The 17,497-nt window shown below is 32.8% G+C and overlaps 1 protein-coding gene across 1 annotated transcript in view; it reads right to left on the bottom strand.

Moving 5' to 3' along the window:
* Positions 1–8,360, bottom strand: part of rod (rough deal) — an 82,635-nt gene extending 74,275 nt beyond the window's left edge. Inside the window, exons 1-5 of the mRNA XM_067281868.1 lie at positions 8,157–8,360; positions 4,552–4,672; positions 4,342–4,457; positions 1,452–1,524; positions 464–544 (exon numbers count right to left, since the gene is read on the bottom strand). Coding sequence (XP_067137969.1) covers positions 464–544; positions 1,452–1,524; positions 4,342–4,457; positions 4,552–4,672; positions 8,157–8,285 — 520 coding nt within the window. The 5' untranslated portion in view covers positions 8,286–8,360. The remainder of the gene's footprint in view (positions 1–463; positions 545–1,451; positions 1,525–4,341; positions 4,458–4,551; positions 4,673–8,156) is intronic.
* Positions 8,361–17,497: the final 9,137 nt, after the last annotated feature.

Genomic DNA, 17,497 nt, shown 5'->3' with positions numbered 1-17,497 from the left:
CCTAGAAAAATTAGCGTTTAAGTTGGTATCCTGTAGCATTAAGCAGTTTTTGTTTTTGCTTTTTTCACCTTGTGGGCACTTACTTCCATACCTGTCATAAGTACAAATTTTCCTACAAGGCAAAGAATAGGCAACATATTTGGGATAAACTGCCTGTAAAAAAGTTCCTGGAAAGTTGCTTGTCCAGATTTGACCCCAAGTCTCAGTGTTGTAAGACATGATGGGTAAGACAGTTTAATACCTTAACTGTCTTACCCATCTGGCCACCAGCATTGAACAGTTAAAGCACTTTGTACTTTGTTTTTGCATTAAAGCTTTTATTAATCTATTTAAACTAAGAATTTGATTATCTGGAACTATATGCTCCATTCATATGAAGGATTAATTACATTAGAATATAAAAATAATCTTACGCTAGTTGAAAATTTTACTGTGAATTTCTATTTTATTTATAAAATATTACCTTCACATAATTTCTTGACTGGAAGTTGAGAAAACAAGAACAGTTGATTCTGTTTTGATAGAATGACAACTTCACTGTTTCCTAAGTCAAATATTCAAAAGACTTTTTACATTATACTATTAAAATATATTTAACCATATAATTAGTTTACAAAATATATTTTACATACATTTATTAAAAGGCAATTTTATAGCTAATTTATAAAATTTATTATTATTGAGTGAAATAATTCATAAAATTCAAGGTAATCAAAACTTTAATTTTTGAAATTAACTACCAAACAAATTAATAATTTTAATAGTTATTTTAAAATAATTTTTATTAATAAAAATTTAAATTAATTAATTATCTATTAAATATAAATTTAATAGATAATTATATCATTTTATTTGGTTACAATTCTTCTCATTAAAAGCAATTACTTCAGGCTTTTCAAATACTGTAGATTAACAAAAAATATAAAAATGAGTGATTTATTATCTATAACTTAAAACAATGTCATATCACTTTATACTTCTGTCTTTTTCATTAAGTTAATTTCATTTTAATTAAATCAAAATAAATGTTTTTGATAATTTTTCATATAATGTTTCAAACTATAAAAGAACATTTGTCTATTCTGAATACTTAAAAGCATTAAAATAATTAAATAGTTAAATAAAGCAGGAATAAAAAAATTATTTTGAGAATTAAATCATGAACTATTTAGAGTATCATAGAACAATAAGTATTGTTTCATGTAATCTTTGGATAATAGTATACTTTCCTATGATATATTAATACAATAGGTTATGAATCATCATATCCAAAATTAAAATTAATTTTCCTACAAAATGATTCTTTAGTAATCTGTTTCAAAGGCATATATTTTTATAAGAAATCCTAACATATTAAATTTTGATTTAGAACAAAATTACTTTTATTGTATTAATGAACCTTAAAATAAAACTTAAGGATAAATATAAATTAATAGTAATTATTTTCTTACCATTTATATTTTCAAAAAAGTACATTGATTTGAAAGTAAGAGTATCATCAATTTGGGATCCTGATATAAGAGGCTGAAAAATAATTTTAAAGAAAAAATTATTTATTATTTGATCCTAATAATTCTATTAATATGTATATATATTTTTTGTTAAAATCAATATGTTAATAGCTGTGGAAATGATAATGTAAAGTGACCAGATATGTTAGGTTGAAATGCGGGACACTTCCGTGTTATGGGAGCAAAAAATGGGGTGGACCTCCAACATACATATATATATAATAATAAAAACTAATTCATTAATAAATAATTTAGTAGAAAAATATATAAATACATAAATGCATAAATAAACTTAAAAATAACTCTTTATAGAAAAAAAAATTGATAGCGCTGTTTGTATATCTGTCATGGTATGCCTAGAATGGCCACTAGGGGTGCCCCTAGATATTATTTGAATTAATAATAAATTCAGTATATTATTATTCCAATAGGAATTTATTATTGATTTATTGATATAAATTTATTGTTTATACCATGGAATGACACCGTTGCTGCTAGAACGCCCACTAGGGGCATCCTGGGCTACTAGTAGTAAAAGAAAACGACAACTTTGTGCTCTTGACAACTTGCAAACATGTTGAAAATGTTACATGACCAAATCTCATGTAACATTCTGGGACGTCTGGTCACCAGACATCCCAGAAAGTCCACTTTCTGAGACGGTGTTCAATGCGGGACAAACAACCCAAATCTGGGACAGTCTCGCACAATCCGGGAGTCTGGTCACCTTATGATAATGTCAATATTTTTTTACTTGTAAATATAGTATATTACAGTGGAACTTCGCTTAATGAGCACCTCACACAGTGAGTATTTCGCATAATAAGCAAAACAAATTGTAAAAATTTGCTTTGCTTAATGAGTGATGAGGAGAGGGGAAGTCCTGAATTGTGCGCATGTGATATGCTCCATCAGTCTGTGTTTAGCACTCGTTCTGCTAGCATCTTAGTGTCGCTTGTGATCACATATTTTTCCAAACTTGTGTTCACACATATTACTTATAAACATCAACAACCATAGCCCATAGCCCATTATATAATAAACACACCAAACAATATGCCAAATTCTTGGGTCATTAACTTTAATGTCCGATTCCAAATTAAATTTTTGAAATGTCTGAATTAAAAATTAACTATTTATAATTATTAAATTTAATATGAGATGGAAACATAACTGCCTACCTCTAGTCAAAATAATTAATTTCTAATATTTAATTGTAGCCTTTACATAACCCAAGAATTTGGCATATCGTTTGGAGTGTATATCAAACATGTTATTCATGGTTGTTTTTTTGTTTTCTGCAAATCGAATTCTCATTCCAGGATGGTTCATTCCAAGCTAGAAGAAAAGATGATGATGATTCACGCTCCTTAACAGTGTATATTGTACAATTTTTTAAAAATAAATGTTATACATAAAACATTCAAGCATTTTTTCGGCATGGAACGCATTATCATATTTTACATTCATTTCTATGGGAAAAATTGTTTTGTTTAATGAGTGTTTCACATTACAAGTAAGACTCTGGAACGAATTATGCTCATTAAGTGAGGTTCCAATGTACTTCTATGAAAAGGATTCCACACAATATTTTTTGTTTAACATTTATGATATTTATTTTATCAGATTTCTAATATACACGTACAACTGACTACAATTGACAACAAAGAAATTTGTGCGTTTGTATAATTGAAATTCGCACATGTATTGACAGGTTCTGAATCATACCTCACACATGTCAAAAATACAAAAGAATAAGCATCAGTCTTTTTTTCTAACTTTTATGCTGCCAACCTTGATGCTTCCTTGGTGGTGGTGCCACCTACCACCACAGATTACTGGAAAACAGTAAGTGAACCATCATAAATTGAACTCAGACTTCCCATATCTTAAACTGAGAATCTACCTCTAGTCTGAATTTTCTAGCTCTACAAAAAATATGGCATTTTTTATTTTGATTTGTTCATTAAAATTTTATATCAAGTATAATAGAAAATTTATAATAATAAGATCAGAAAATTATAAAATAGAAGTTAAATATAAAACTATACTTGTCCTACAAATACAGTTGTCTAATATAACATTATCCAATTCACAGAACAATTGATTAAAGAACAAACACTAAACAATTTTTAAACTATAACTGCTAAAAATAAAAATTTATAAACAGTAAGAATTACATCAAATTATGAAAATTTTTAATCAGTGCATTTAAAGTCTTATTTTATGCAAATTTATAATTTAATAATTTAAATCAGTAGTTCTCAAGCTGTGGGGCATGCTTCCTTTGTGGAGCACAAAGAAAAGGTTATCATTGTAATTATAAAAATGTAGTCATTTTATCATCAAAAATTCATTTCATTTAGTAATTAAGTTAGGCTCACACTGTCAAACAAACCATTACAAATGAATGAAATGAACACTAACCAAAATAAAATGTGTTTACATTGTATTATGTGACAGATTACTAGAATGTGATTGGTTGAAAATATTTCTAGTTGTGAAAAGTTGATTGGTCTAACAAACTGGAGTTTGGCAAAAGTTGCAATATTTTTAACTCCTAATGAACTGGTTGAACAGTTACCAAAAGTGGACAAACTGGTAGTTGGCAAAATAGCAATTTGTATGCTAATGTGAACTTAGCTTTAGTATCTCATATGCTATTTTACTTTTGTATCATTTAAAATTTAATTATGCAATAATTCAATTGGGACAAACATCTTAAATATGCTTTATAATACAATACAAAAAAGATTAATTTCTTTAAAATTAAAAATTTAACAGGAAAAAAACTTTAATTATAAAAAATTTTCATTATGAATAAACTTACCACCGAAAGTAATCTTTTCTTAGTTGGAATATAAATCATATGCACTAATCCATTTTGTTCTGCAGTTATTAACAAAGGACAATTTTCATGTAAAACAATTGCATTTATTGATGAATCTTAATTGAAAAAAAGATTAACAATAATTAAAATATATAATTTATGTCTCAGTATATTCCAATTAAATTTTCATAAACATAAAAAATTAACTACCATAAGTAAGAATGCAGACTAATTTTTTACACTCAACTTCAAATATTACTACTTCAGAATCAATGGCTATGGCAATATGCTGTACTGTTGCACATGATATAACATTTGGAGATTTTTTGACCTGTAATAAAAAAGAATTAAGACAATTATTTATAATAGAAAAAAAACAAAAGTTTTAAAGACAATTACAATAATTTTAATAGAAAAGATCTTTAATATTAAATAACTACTGGTAGTATAAACTCTTAACATGCTAAAAAATTTGATTGAATTCCTAATCCATTATGAATATTTAATAAAAATTAAAATCAATATCATTATTATTTATTTTTTCTATTGGAGCTAATGATAAAATAATTTAGTAGGATGAATTCTGGTGTAATAACATTTTTTAATGCAGAATGCAAGTCAAAACTTTTTGTAAAAGCTTTAAAAAATTTCAGTCTTATAACATTAACATTCAAATCAGTTTCTTGATATCATCAATTCAATCTAAAGTGAAAAGGAAACAGAAGAATACAAATTCTGTTTCTTTTTCACTCTTCCTTCAACAATTCAGAATTAAATATGATCAGATTTAAGAAATTATAAATCACATTTAATGTTAAAAATAAAAATCAGTAGTTGATGTTACTAAACCTTGAATTATACTGTACAGAAAATATAATTAGTAATGGAGTAAAAATATTAATTCCAAATCAATTTGGAATTGGAAAATTGTGAAAAATTACAATTTAAGATAAATTTGATAATCAAGCTGAACAATTAAATGACATATTTTTTAATAATATGATCAATATTGCTGATCTAAGTTTAATGAATTATCATTTGTGATTGCAGAAAACTATATATTTTCCTAGAATTAATTTGTCACAAAATCATATAGAGTTTAATAAACCATTCAATAATTTCTTTTCTTCCAAATACTTGTCTGAAGATATATTTTTTATAAATATATACACCCATCCCTTGATTTACACAGAAGATAGGATCCTGAGAAAAACGTGTAAATCGAATTTGTATCTTTTTGAATGTAAAACCATGTAAATCAAAAAGTATGCAAAAAACGCATAATTTCGTTGTTTATTAATTATGAATTTTTTTCAATTTTTTAAAAAGTACATAAATCAAACAAAAATCTTGAAAGGCAAAAAAAATATATTCTTTTATTAATTAAATACAAAGTACAAAGGAACAAAAAATAAAATCTGAAAGATTCATAAAAATGTAATGTAAAAAATGTAATTAAAAATAATGTAATCGTTTGTTACTTATGAATATGAAAAATTAAAATTTTCTGGTTTAAAACTATGTGCAATGAATGCAACTTCATGCGTATGGGGGAGTACCCTATATCGGTTTATCGGTTACTATTTGACGGATTGAAATAAAACTGTCACCTAGTATCCTAAATATCAACTATAACATATAATTAAGGTGGATTGGAATATAGATGTAGATTAGAGTTAAAAATTGTTCTTTTTGATCATAGCAAGTTTATTTTCTACATTTATTTTTTAAACCGTGTAAAAGTGAAAACGTGTAAAAGAAGTACCGTGTAAAACAAGGGATAGGTGTATTAGTCTTTCCAAACTGAAAGCCTCAGTCTATAATGTGACTGGTAGAATTATCACCTACCACAAACTGATAGTGACCAAACCCCATCCCATGGGTTAGGTGTCTCTCAGATATTTTTGAAGTATGCAAGAAGTTTGAAAGAAGTTCCAAAAATAGTAGTTTTTGTAAGTCAAATATCAAAACGTCCATTAAGTGAAGTTCTAGATACTTCATCAGTCCAGGGGATACAGCACCCACAGCCCCTATTACAATCGGTACAACTTTGGTGCTTTTGATCCACAGTCACGTTATCTCAGTTGCTAAATCTCAGTATTTATTCAGTTTTTCTTGCTCTTTTTCAACAATCCTTGGATCTCATAGAACTGCAATGTCAAAATAAACCTTTTCTTTTTCAGCTACTGTGATGTCAGGTGTATTATGATCGGTGTTTGTCAGTTTGTAGTCTAAAAATCCCAAAGTATTTTGACTTGTTCATTTTCAATCACTTTCTATACATTGTGTTCATACCAATATCTTGCTACTTTGATGTTATACTTTTTGCACAGCTACCAGTGTATCATTTGGGTGATCTTATTTGTGCCTCTTTTTGTATTCAGTTTGTGTGGTTTTGCTATATCCACTCGTCGGGTGATCAATTGTTTCATTCTTATCTTTACAAATCCTGCATCTCTCATCATCTTCTCTCCATATTTTTGCTTTAATAATATTTGTTTTGGCCTGATCTTGAGCTGCAAATATTTTTGCCTCCAGCTCTTTTTTTACATTTCCTATTTGTACTCATTGCCAGTTTATACACACACACCATAGTAAGTTAGCATTGTGGCAGTTCATGGCATCTAATATAAAGGTGTTATGACATCAGGAGGGCAGTGGCATGCACCCAACCCTAGTAAAATCATTTTGATTTTGTGTAATGTTTTGATGGTGTTGATTTTGATTAATTTTAAGTTAAAATTAATATTTTTATCAAACCTAACACCAGTCAAAACAATTCTATTAGGAATTTATGATGCATGCCCTCGTGTGACAGAATCCATATATTAGATGCTATAGGCCAGCATTGATTGTAATATACTTTAATATAATACAATTAATTTATTATAATTTAGTTTTTTAAATTGTTAATTTCATATATAAGCCTTCAGACCACTAAATCTCTTCAGCTTCCAGCAAAACATGTAAAATGTAACAATTCACAAACATTTTCAGAATCAGAAATTAAATCTATTACACGTCTTTAAAGTATCCAGCATACTGTTAGATTTTCATAACTCAAGATTTTATGGTTCAAGATTTTATGAAAATCTAACAGTATGCTGGATACTTTAAAGGCGTGTAATAGATTTAATTTCTGATTTGTTTGTTCCAGTAAGCATTTATTATTATACATTTTCAGAATCCACATGATTACAGCTTCAGGTTTACGAACCATTTCAAATTGAATGCCTCAAACGAATTTTTGGAATCCGCATGAAACTCGAATCAGGTGGATTCTGAAAATGTTTGTGAATTGCTACATTTTACATGTTTTGCTAGAAGCTGAAGAGATTTAGTGGTGTGAAGATATTACATGTTTCTGGTGCTAGTGAAGTACAGTACATTTTACATATAAGTCTGTCATATAAGTACATATTACACTTTTGTTCATCTGATCTCTCAGTTATCTGGCATCCATTGTAATCATCTATGCATTTCCATTTCAGTGTAAATAGCCATGTCACATGTCCGGCTTTCATTTCTGTGTACAGTATTGCCTATTAGTGCCCTGTATTATTTGTTCACTTGCTACTAAAAGAATCAGTACCGAAGGACAATAGGTTACATCATTCATTGCTTTAAGACAGGCTTTCGGTCTGAACATTCAGTAATCTAGCACGCCTCTGTGCAAGAAATGTCCAGATAAGCAAGAATCTAGTGCTCTTCCAATTTAATATATTAGTGATGGCAAACCATCATCAGCCTTACTTTTTTACAAGATTATGCATCAGCTTAATCAAAACAGTAAAAATTTAAGTGTAAATACTGACCTCACAACTAGCTTTGATAGTAGCAAAACTATAGCATTCGTATACATCTTTCCCTTTTAATTCTTCATTATGTAGGCCTAAACTGATCGTCTCTTCGTCATTAAAGTGTAACAGAATATCATCCCACATTTTCGTCTTGTAGATGTACCGTTGAAGTCAGACGATATTTAACATTCCCGCGTAATCGACGACTTAACAACATTTGCTGCCATCTATCTCTTGTCACAAAAAAATATTAATTTTACAAATTTTAAAAAGTTAAATTATTTTTTAAATTAATAGTTAAAATCCCTTGAAATGTAATTAAATTACATTTTTAAAAAAGTAAAATTAACAAAACTCTTCTATCGTAGATTTGACGTCACAGCTTTTTTTTAAATTTTTTTGGACTCTGTCCTGCGGACATTTATTTGATTGCCTTTTTAATAGTGCTTATTAAGAGTTCGAACAGGCCCACAATTGGGGTGACCGAGTGATGAGGAATGAAAAAAATTCTGGGTCATCCTATCGAATCGGTTTCCCGATCCGATAGGATGATTCGTTAACAGCTCGGCCATCCGGCGCCGATATCACTGCTTAGACTTTTATTTTACAGTTCGATCCGACTAAATCAGACCGAGAAAACTGTACTCTATTTTTAATTTCAGCCGACAAAATTCGGAGGCGATTAAAAATTGACCAATCAGAATTATATTATTTTATACTCATATGTAACAAGATGTCTGCACTCATATTTTAGCAGAAGAAAATCGGCGTGTGTGAGAAATGTCAAACATATAAGCAGTAATTTGAAATTTATCTTTAAAGACAACATCAATTGAGCTTTATAAAGATTAGTTTATACGTATAATAAAATACGTATTGGTTTTAAATATAATATATATCAGTGGCGTGCCGTGACATTTGATGATAGGGAATCTGTGTTTTTGTAAGAAACCGACTTTCAGGGGCAATCAATTAATTGCGCGTCAGGGCCCGTTCATATTCGTTTGTTCGATAAGCCAGTAAAAACCGTATACTTCTGTAAATGCATTTTTAATAGATTATCTGACGTACTTAATAAATAAAAAAGTTCAATATAATTACCTCCGTTATTAGATTCAATAAATTCCCTACGCCCTCTAAATGCCAATTCTCGCTTTGAGAAAAAACATAGGCCTATAACATCTATTAATTTAGATATATCTATTAATCGTAATTATCTTGTTATAACTTTCAATATTTATTTTATATTGTCTACCAATGTTAAATTCTATTCCTCTTTGATTTCCAAATTGCTTCAATTTTACGAAAGAATCGTCATTCGTCATAAATTTTATCGTCAAAATGTCGAAATTTTTTGTTGACGTATTTATATTTAATTTAGGCATTGGTCTTTCTCTTTTAATAATGTTTTCTTTTTCGTTATATGGTCTTGAACCAAAACTTTTTTAAAATAAATTTTTGAATTACTAGCCACGATATAAGGGCTAAAATTAAAATTATCAGAAAAACTTACTTGGTAAAACAAAATGTGTGACGAATATACAGTACATACCTAGTACAAAAAATTCTTCAATTGTATGAATATACTTTTAATGAAACTTATAATTAAATATAACTTTGTGAAGAAACGTACATAAAAATAACAAAATATTCTTTACTTTTTAAGTCTTAAAACAATCCACTTAGTGAAATACTGTAGCTCCCTACGAGTGGCTAATGAATGGAATCAGAGACGGTCCAGGTAGGTGTGTCCGTGCCAAATCCCGAGGGTGCCGATACCGGTCAATGTCAAATGCCTCTTTTGTCGCGTCACTAGTATATATCAAAGGACGCGACGGAGTTGTTGTAGATTTTAAACGTTTCTCACCATAGCTGTAAAAATCTAAATATGTTAAACTTAACAGATTGCCCGTCGTTCGTTTTCTAACTAATTCGTTTTAGGATCGAGTGTTCACGGAAATTTCCAAAATTTACAACTTTTCGGTCACTCTCATTGAACTGGAGAAATTTCTGTCTTTATTACATCTAATATTACGAAGAGATCAGACCCCACTGTACTCGGCAAGAGATTGGTTCGGTTAAGCTTCTGTTTAAGTAAAATTTCGGCTTTTTCATCGGGGTTTTATTTATGTTTCTAATTCCCTAATCGCTTAATTATTTAACTACTTCTTAAATAGAAATAAGTCGAAACCGGTTACTTTGTACTCGAATATCTGTAGTCTTGGGAAAGAAGTGGAAAGAAATTTTTATGACAACGGATACATAAATCGTAAATTTAAGGAAAATAAATTCTAGAGCTTTTTTTTGTACCATTGTACGTCTCATTCATTAAATTTGGTTGTAAATGATGCAGCCAAAGTAACAGTTAATTTTTTATCACTGTACTAGAATTGTACACGTTTTTTCTGCATCCCCTTACGGATGGGACATACTAAATCGTAATATCACCGGTTTAACATTGAAATCCGTAAGTAATATAAGATGGGAGAGCAGAATAAACGCGGAATAAATGTATCAAATATTTTAATGGATTTTTTTAAAACTCCTGTCAACTATACAGAACTATCATAAAAACATGCCAGTAAATTCCTATCGGTTGGGTTAAGTTATAAATCTAGTCTAGGGTGGGCAACCTTTTTTATATCGTGGGCCAGAATAAATTTTACGTTTTTTTTCCGCGGCCGTAGTAGTTAATTGACGCTTTCTTGTGACTCGTAATTTTTTTAGTCTGCAAATATGAAATAAATAAATAAAAAGTTAATTACTACATTTATTTCTCTTATCGTTTTCGAAAATTACAAAAAATTGGAAAAATAACTATTAATTAGTTATTTTTCCAATTTAATAATCTATTAAAGATCTCGCGGGCCGGATAGAAACTTTTCGCCAGCCGTAGCTGGCCCGCGGGCCGGGGGTTGTCCGCCGTTGATCTAGTCTGCTCATGATTCACATAATCGGGCGAGGTTGGCCGAATATCTAGCAGGCGGCTAACAGCCCACAACCGCTCCGGGATATAAAGTCGGACTCTTTACGCGTGTGTCGCTTCTACCAGCTAAACCGTGACGTTGGTGCTCTGTAAAGCGCATGCGCCAATGCCTATATAATCTGGCTGATTGGAAACTGACCCGGTTTTGACACTCCTTCCGCTACCGAATTATTCGAATATACAATAGCAATCTTATCGTTTTTTTCACATGTAGTATAGAAATTTGTAAAAGATACATAATGCAGTTATAATAAAATATTAATTTTAATTAATGCAAAGTACGTTAAAATATGAAAATTTATATTTTATAAAATACAAGGGAAGGTCATTGGAAGGTGGAATCGGCGCTTCCATCGCTTCCAATGACGGCACGCCACTGATATATATGAAGATTACTATCTTGATGTCAACAATGTAGCAATTCTCAATAGGCTATATAGTTTTGTTATAAAAACTTTTTATATTTTTAATTATTATCGAATGGCAAAAAGTTTAATTTTCGGGGTAGTGATGAATTTCATAAAAAAAAAAAAAAAACATTAAATGCTAATAACTGTTGGCCATACCGGTCGGCAATATTGCCAGTTTCATTCATGATTTAGGTGGAGCAATTACGTGTCTGAGGTGCTCAGTATCATGTACAGTACAACTTACTTCAAACATTAAAGTTTTTACTGTTACAGTTAGGGTTGAGTGAAGCTTCATTTCTTTTTATAAATATCAAGCTTCGCGACGTGCCCATCTACAACACGATTTCGATATTTTCCCTTACATACTAATACGCTGTCCTTTACCGGTTTGTTATGTATATGTTACTGTGAAAGATCGAAAATAGAGAATGTCGAGATTCTCCGGTGAATGTAAACACATACGAGAAACCGTTGGTGAAAGACCGAATATTTGGTTATGTTATTAATGTTATGTTAGGTTAGGTTTAGGTTAGGTTAGGTTAGATTTCGGTCATTTACAGTAACATACATAACAGCCGGCAAAGGAAAGCGGGACTATTTTCGCACGAAACGAACAATAAAAATCAAACGAAGATAATTTGACTTTGATATCATGAATATTGTAACATGTTCACGAGGCTACTGCACCTACTGTTGAATTTAAATTTAATAAAGTGAAACCTGGTTAACTCGAGTCGGTCGGGGAAAGGGGGAAATTCGAACTTCGAGTTAAAAAGTTTCGAGTTACGAAGATTCGGCTAAAAATCAAGATTTTATGCATCGGTTTATCGGTGACCAATAAACTGTCCATGCGATATTTCCATGGATTTTATTACGTAGAATCATTGTGTCAATTTAAACCACTCGGTGTTGACCAGAAACAGTATAAGAATACAGGTGATACCACTCCTGTAGAGAAGTTTCAAGTCGACGTCACGAATGATGTCATGTGTATGCGCAATTGTCTTGCCCATTTTTGTGGTTTGTTTACGTTTTATTTGTGTTTACGCGCGCTTTATCTGGAGCTCTTCTGTTATTTATTCGTCGCGAATATCACTATGGTGAATTGTTGTGTAATTGGGTGTAATGCTAGTTCACTCAAGTACAAAGGAATATCAATTTTAAATTTCCGGCATTATTTGTCATCAAGGACCCCAAACCGAGGAGCTTTCACGGTGAAGAAAATCTACATGGCTCTCGAGAATTAACCGGAAAAATTTCAATACGGATAAAGTGAATGACAATAATACACGAGTCTGTCAGAAGCATTTTATTTTAGGTAAGCAATAAATTAGATTGCTAGTTATCAATATTTGATTAGATAAACTTTTGCAGGAGTATCATAATATATATACAACATAATACAAGCCGGTTGCATAAATCCTTTTGTTAATACCGACAAAATAAAGTTAAATAATTTTAACAACCGCAGATTTGAGTTTGAATTGATAATGATTGTGTTCTAATTTCACCTTTCAATTTGTTTTCTTAGTGTCTGCTTGTAATAAATATACAGTAGAGTTAATAGATGATGAATTAGAAATGATTTATGAACCAATTGCTCTTCCACTCTAATTTACATAAATAAAAGTGTGTGTATTTTTAAATATATAAACCAATAATTTCCATTGATCACTTACAAACAGCTAAGTTAATCAGGTAGATTACAAAAATATTTTTAAAAATTAGGAAAAGTTAAAACAGTTTCTAACACCCGTTCCGATTGGTCCTTACGAATCGGCCACCTACATATAATCGTACTCAAGTGTGAATGCTTTTACTACTAGTCGGTCCGATTACAGGATCGGTCGGTCGAGTCGGTCATAATGTGAAACAGCCCTTACTGTATTTATATCTATACATTAAGCTGCTGTTGAAAAGAAAGTCTCCTCAACCGTATGTAACTCGAATAAGTATAACTATATATAATGTAATTATCACAATTTCATAAAATAGCTATATCTGCACACAAAACGACCAATTTACTCAATATGTGATTCTCACCGATAACTAGCGCCAAAATGTTTTCCAGCGGCGAAAAATAGAAACAGTATGAATACGACAATTTCCTTACAGGAGGCGGCATCTGAACGCGTTCCTACACCTTCGGCGCCTAGCGGATTCACCAAAATGTCCTAATTGCGACAAAGAGGAAACAGCACACCACTTCTGGCTCGACTGCCCCCACTACGACGGACCCTGCCGAACCCTCGGAAGGGCGTTGTCCCTAAACATCAATCTGCTCCCTAACTCCGATCTACTGGCCGTCATCAACAATTTCAACTCGCCAACACGTCGGAGCTCTCGAACAGTATATCCGGGACACGAACCGCCTGAAATAACCGCCAGGCGGCGGCCTATCGGAGAATATAGCCAAGAGGCTGAAATCTCTATATCAACCCTCAGACAAGACGAGACGAGACGGCATTACTAGGAAAGCGATCAAGCGGCCTTGGATGAGTCATCACCAGGCTGGATGCCAACATTATACATGGCATGGGGTATGAGAGTAGCCACATATTAGGAGCGTTTTATGAAAGAGCACGTAATCAAGAAAAATCCAGCCACTTGTAAGATAGTTATGGGCCTCTAAAGATATGTAAGCTTTTATTTGTGAAAGAGTGTAGTAATTTGTCGTCAAAACCAAATAGTTTATGATGTCACAAAATTCTACTTTAAGCCACAACTCTTGATCTACAACGAAGATGCTGACTTCGTATGGATCGACACCTTGACATAATGAAACTTTCTCTTCGTATAAAATAGTATCTCACCCTGTCAGACTGCGAGAATAGCCCGCCAGAAAAGCATCTCTTTTTTAACTTTGTCCATGTTATAAAAATACTGCAATTCTATTAAGTTTAGATAGAAAAAAAAAACGCTGCCAATCTGTCAAATAACAAGCCACGCAAGCGGAAACTAGACCATAAACATTGCGAAGGGGCAGAGCAAATGTGCGTTTTATCACATGACATGCGACCTTGAAACCTCTCTATTGTTTGACTGTCGAAAACTTGTCAGGAATGTGGTCATACTTCAGACGTTCGTCACTAGGTGCCGTCTTATCGGGAAGTCCATTTTGTATCGTTGTTTACCATTTACTATCGCCTCATTCAACAGTGTTTTTAAGAAATTGTTATAAAATCATGTCTTTTAAATGATGCGTGCATAATTGCAAAAGCAATGATTATCCACAGAAACAAATAGTAAATGTATTTAAGCAGTGGCGTAGCTAGCATGGGTGACACCCGGTGCGGATATCGTGATGTCACCCTTTTTAACTCTTTTATAAAACACTGTTGAATTGTAATATCTTCGCACTCGAGCAACTTGAACGCTGTATTGAATATGCGATGTCGCGACGTATGAGTTTAGATTTATAGAATAAATCATAGTAAGATTTTTAGCTGGTGCGAGCTCTCGTGGCGTCTCCTCAGAGGCGAGCCGTTGACCTTTTTTTTTTTTTTAGGTACAGGCCTACCGAGTGTCACCCCCCTACATGGGTGACACCCGGGGTGGGCCGCCCCCGCCGCCCCGCCCTAGCTACGCCTATGTATTTAATGCACCAAACAATTTAGAATTGTTTAAAAAATGAAAACGAGCAATACCTTATGCAGATCGAGAACTGACTGAACACGATATTTGTGAAAAGCACTTTGCCTCGCATCAAATAATTCATTCCAGGAGAGTATTTGAAGGTGGAAAGAAAATCATCAAGGTTCCTTATGAAACTTCTTCACACATTAAGAATGCAGTGCTTAGATTGTTTCCGAATTGTCTGTCATATCTTTCCAAACCCAGCAAAGCACTTCGAAAAAATCTTTTAAGTACCTTTATTATAGTTTAAACTATTTAACCAACCTATAACCTAAAACATACTTCTAATTGCTGCGTTTTTTCTGCAGCAGTGTATAAAAATTATAACAAAATATTTTTTATTACAGCGGTTTTTTGGGACAATTAGAAGAGCTGGATGTCAAAATAAACATCCTGCTTTCCAACATTTTTGCAAATACATAATGATATATGTATTATATTATTAACTATGTATTAAACTATATATATATATATATTGTACATATATTTCCATTATATTCCCTATTCAATCAATCAATCTTTATTATTTGATATAACGGGTGTTATTACAAAGGGTTAAAGAACATTGTTATTTTAAGTTAGATACACTAACAAAGAGATTATATAATTTATACAGAGTTAGCATGTCAAAACTATCACCGAATAAAATTTGGTAACAAAAATCAGATGGCAGTGTAGCAACTCGAACATCCAAAAGAATGTTGCAAGAATCAAGAAGGTGTTTTCTCATATCCATCTCTGTTGTTCCACAAAAAGAACATTCAGAGTCATCTAAGACGTTAATTGTTTTACCATTTAGGTTTATCGAAAACCTATTGTAAAGGTCGCCTTTGGTGGCCTGTGTCAAAGAAACCGCCCGACTGAGGTAATTGCTCCCACCTGGGGTCGGGGCCATAAACGGCCGGAAGGATCAAAGGTGGAGCGTCTCCACTTAAGGGACAATGTGTTGGCCACGTGCCGGCCAGCTTGAGAAAACAAGAATAAATAAAGCACGGACGCAAATGTGAGCTACGTCGGCGGGAGATAGGGCGGACGTCTTGGAAGGCTCTAAGAAGGGGAAGGAAGTGATTGGTCGCAGGAGGCAGTGCCAGAATCCCTTAAATTGGAAGGGTGGCAAAAAAGCGAGGAGAAAGGGCGAGGGACCTGGTACGTGGCGGTCTCTAACAACAGGCAGACCTTTGAGGCGGATAGAGAGAGTGTTCTCCTCTTGGAAAGTCCTCTGGAGAAAGGTTGTTGTAGAGACGGACGGCCACGAGGTTAAGCCATCTCCGGAAGAGTGACTCGTGTTCCCAGGCCAGCTAAGTCGACGTGCTGCATCACAGCTTCGATACTGTAGTGTACGTAATGCTATTACATAGTGTATATCTTTGTAAATATTTGTAAATAAACTGTATATAACTAATTATCGAGTGTGGAGGTGTGACTTTCAACGGACCATCAAACGGACAATCTCGAGGCGTAAAGAACGACTCGGGACGGAACATTTGTAAAGATCACGAGACGAGTAAGAAGGATCTTCACTGGCGCAGTCTTCGACAGGATATTCTTGCAAATCTTCAGGAGATTCTCGCAAGACGACAGGAGAGTACTGAGCCCACATTCGAGATTTGGATACTTACGGAAGGAAGAGTAGCCGGAAATCAAGGCGGAACAGAACTCAACATTGGTAAGTTGTTCTTGATTATTTGTATTCAGAATGCCGGGACGCGGAAGGACTCAAGGGTCAAAAAGGGGTATGCCATGTTCTGAGGATCAGGGAGGTCGGGCTGATCTTAGTCAATCCCAGGAAATGGATACGGAGCCGGAAAAGGAAATTTTGGACCCCGAGGTCGAGGTCACAGACAACCAGAATGAAATAGAGGGACGTGAGTCTGACGAGTTAGAGAAGTTACGCTTGCAGATTAGACTAGCCGAAATAGACTCTAAAAACAAGGAAATTGAAAGGGACGTTAGAAAGAGCGAAAAGGAAATGGAAACGCAGATTAGACTAGCCGAGATAGAAACTAAACACAAAGAGATGGAAATTAGAAAAAGCGAAATAGAGTTAGAGAGAGATCGTCTACGGAGTGAATCTAGGACTAGTAACAACTCTGAGCTGGGAGGTAACTTGGATAGCCTAGCTAGAAAAATCAGATGGGCTTTACCTAAAATGCCAGACAAGGAGGCGGAAGTACCATCGTGGTTTCGGGCCGTAGAGGTAGTGTTACAAACGTACGATGTGCCGGAAGAACTTCAGGGGCAGCTAGTTTTAACGGTGCTATCGGAGAAATGTAAAACGGCGTTAAATAGGCTTACGGCAGACGAGATCAGGGATTACCAAACCT

The sequence above is a fragment of the Centruroides vittatus genome, unplaced genomic scaffold (genome assembly GCF_030686945.1).
Source record: "Centruroides vittatus isolate TY-2023 unplaced genomic scaffold, ASM3068694v2 contig_927, whole genome shotgun sequence".
Classification (NCBI taxonomy): domain Eukaryota; kingdom Metazoa; phylum Arthropoda; class Arachnida; order Scorpiones; family Buthidae; genus Centruroides; species Centruroides vittatus.
Note: the sequence above shows the minus strand (reverse complement) of the source record. Positions and strands in the feature narration are given on the sequence as shown.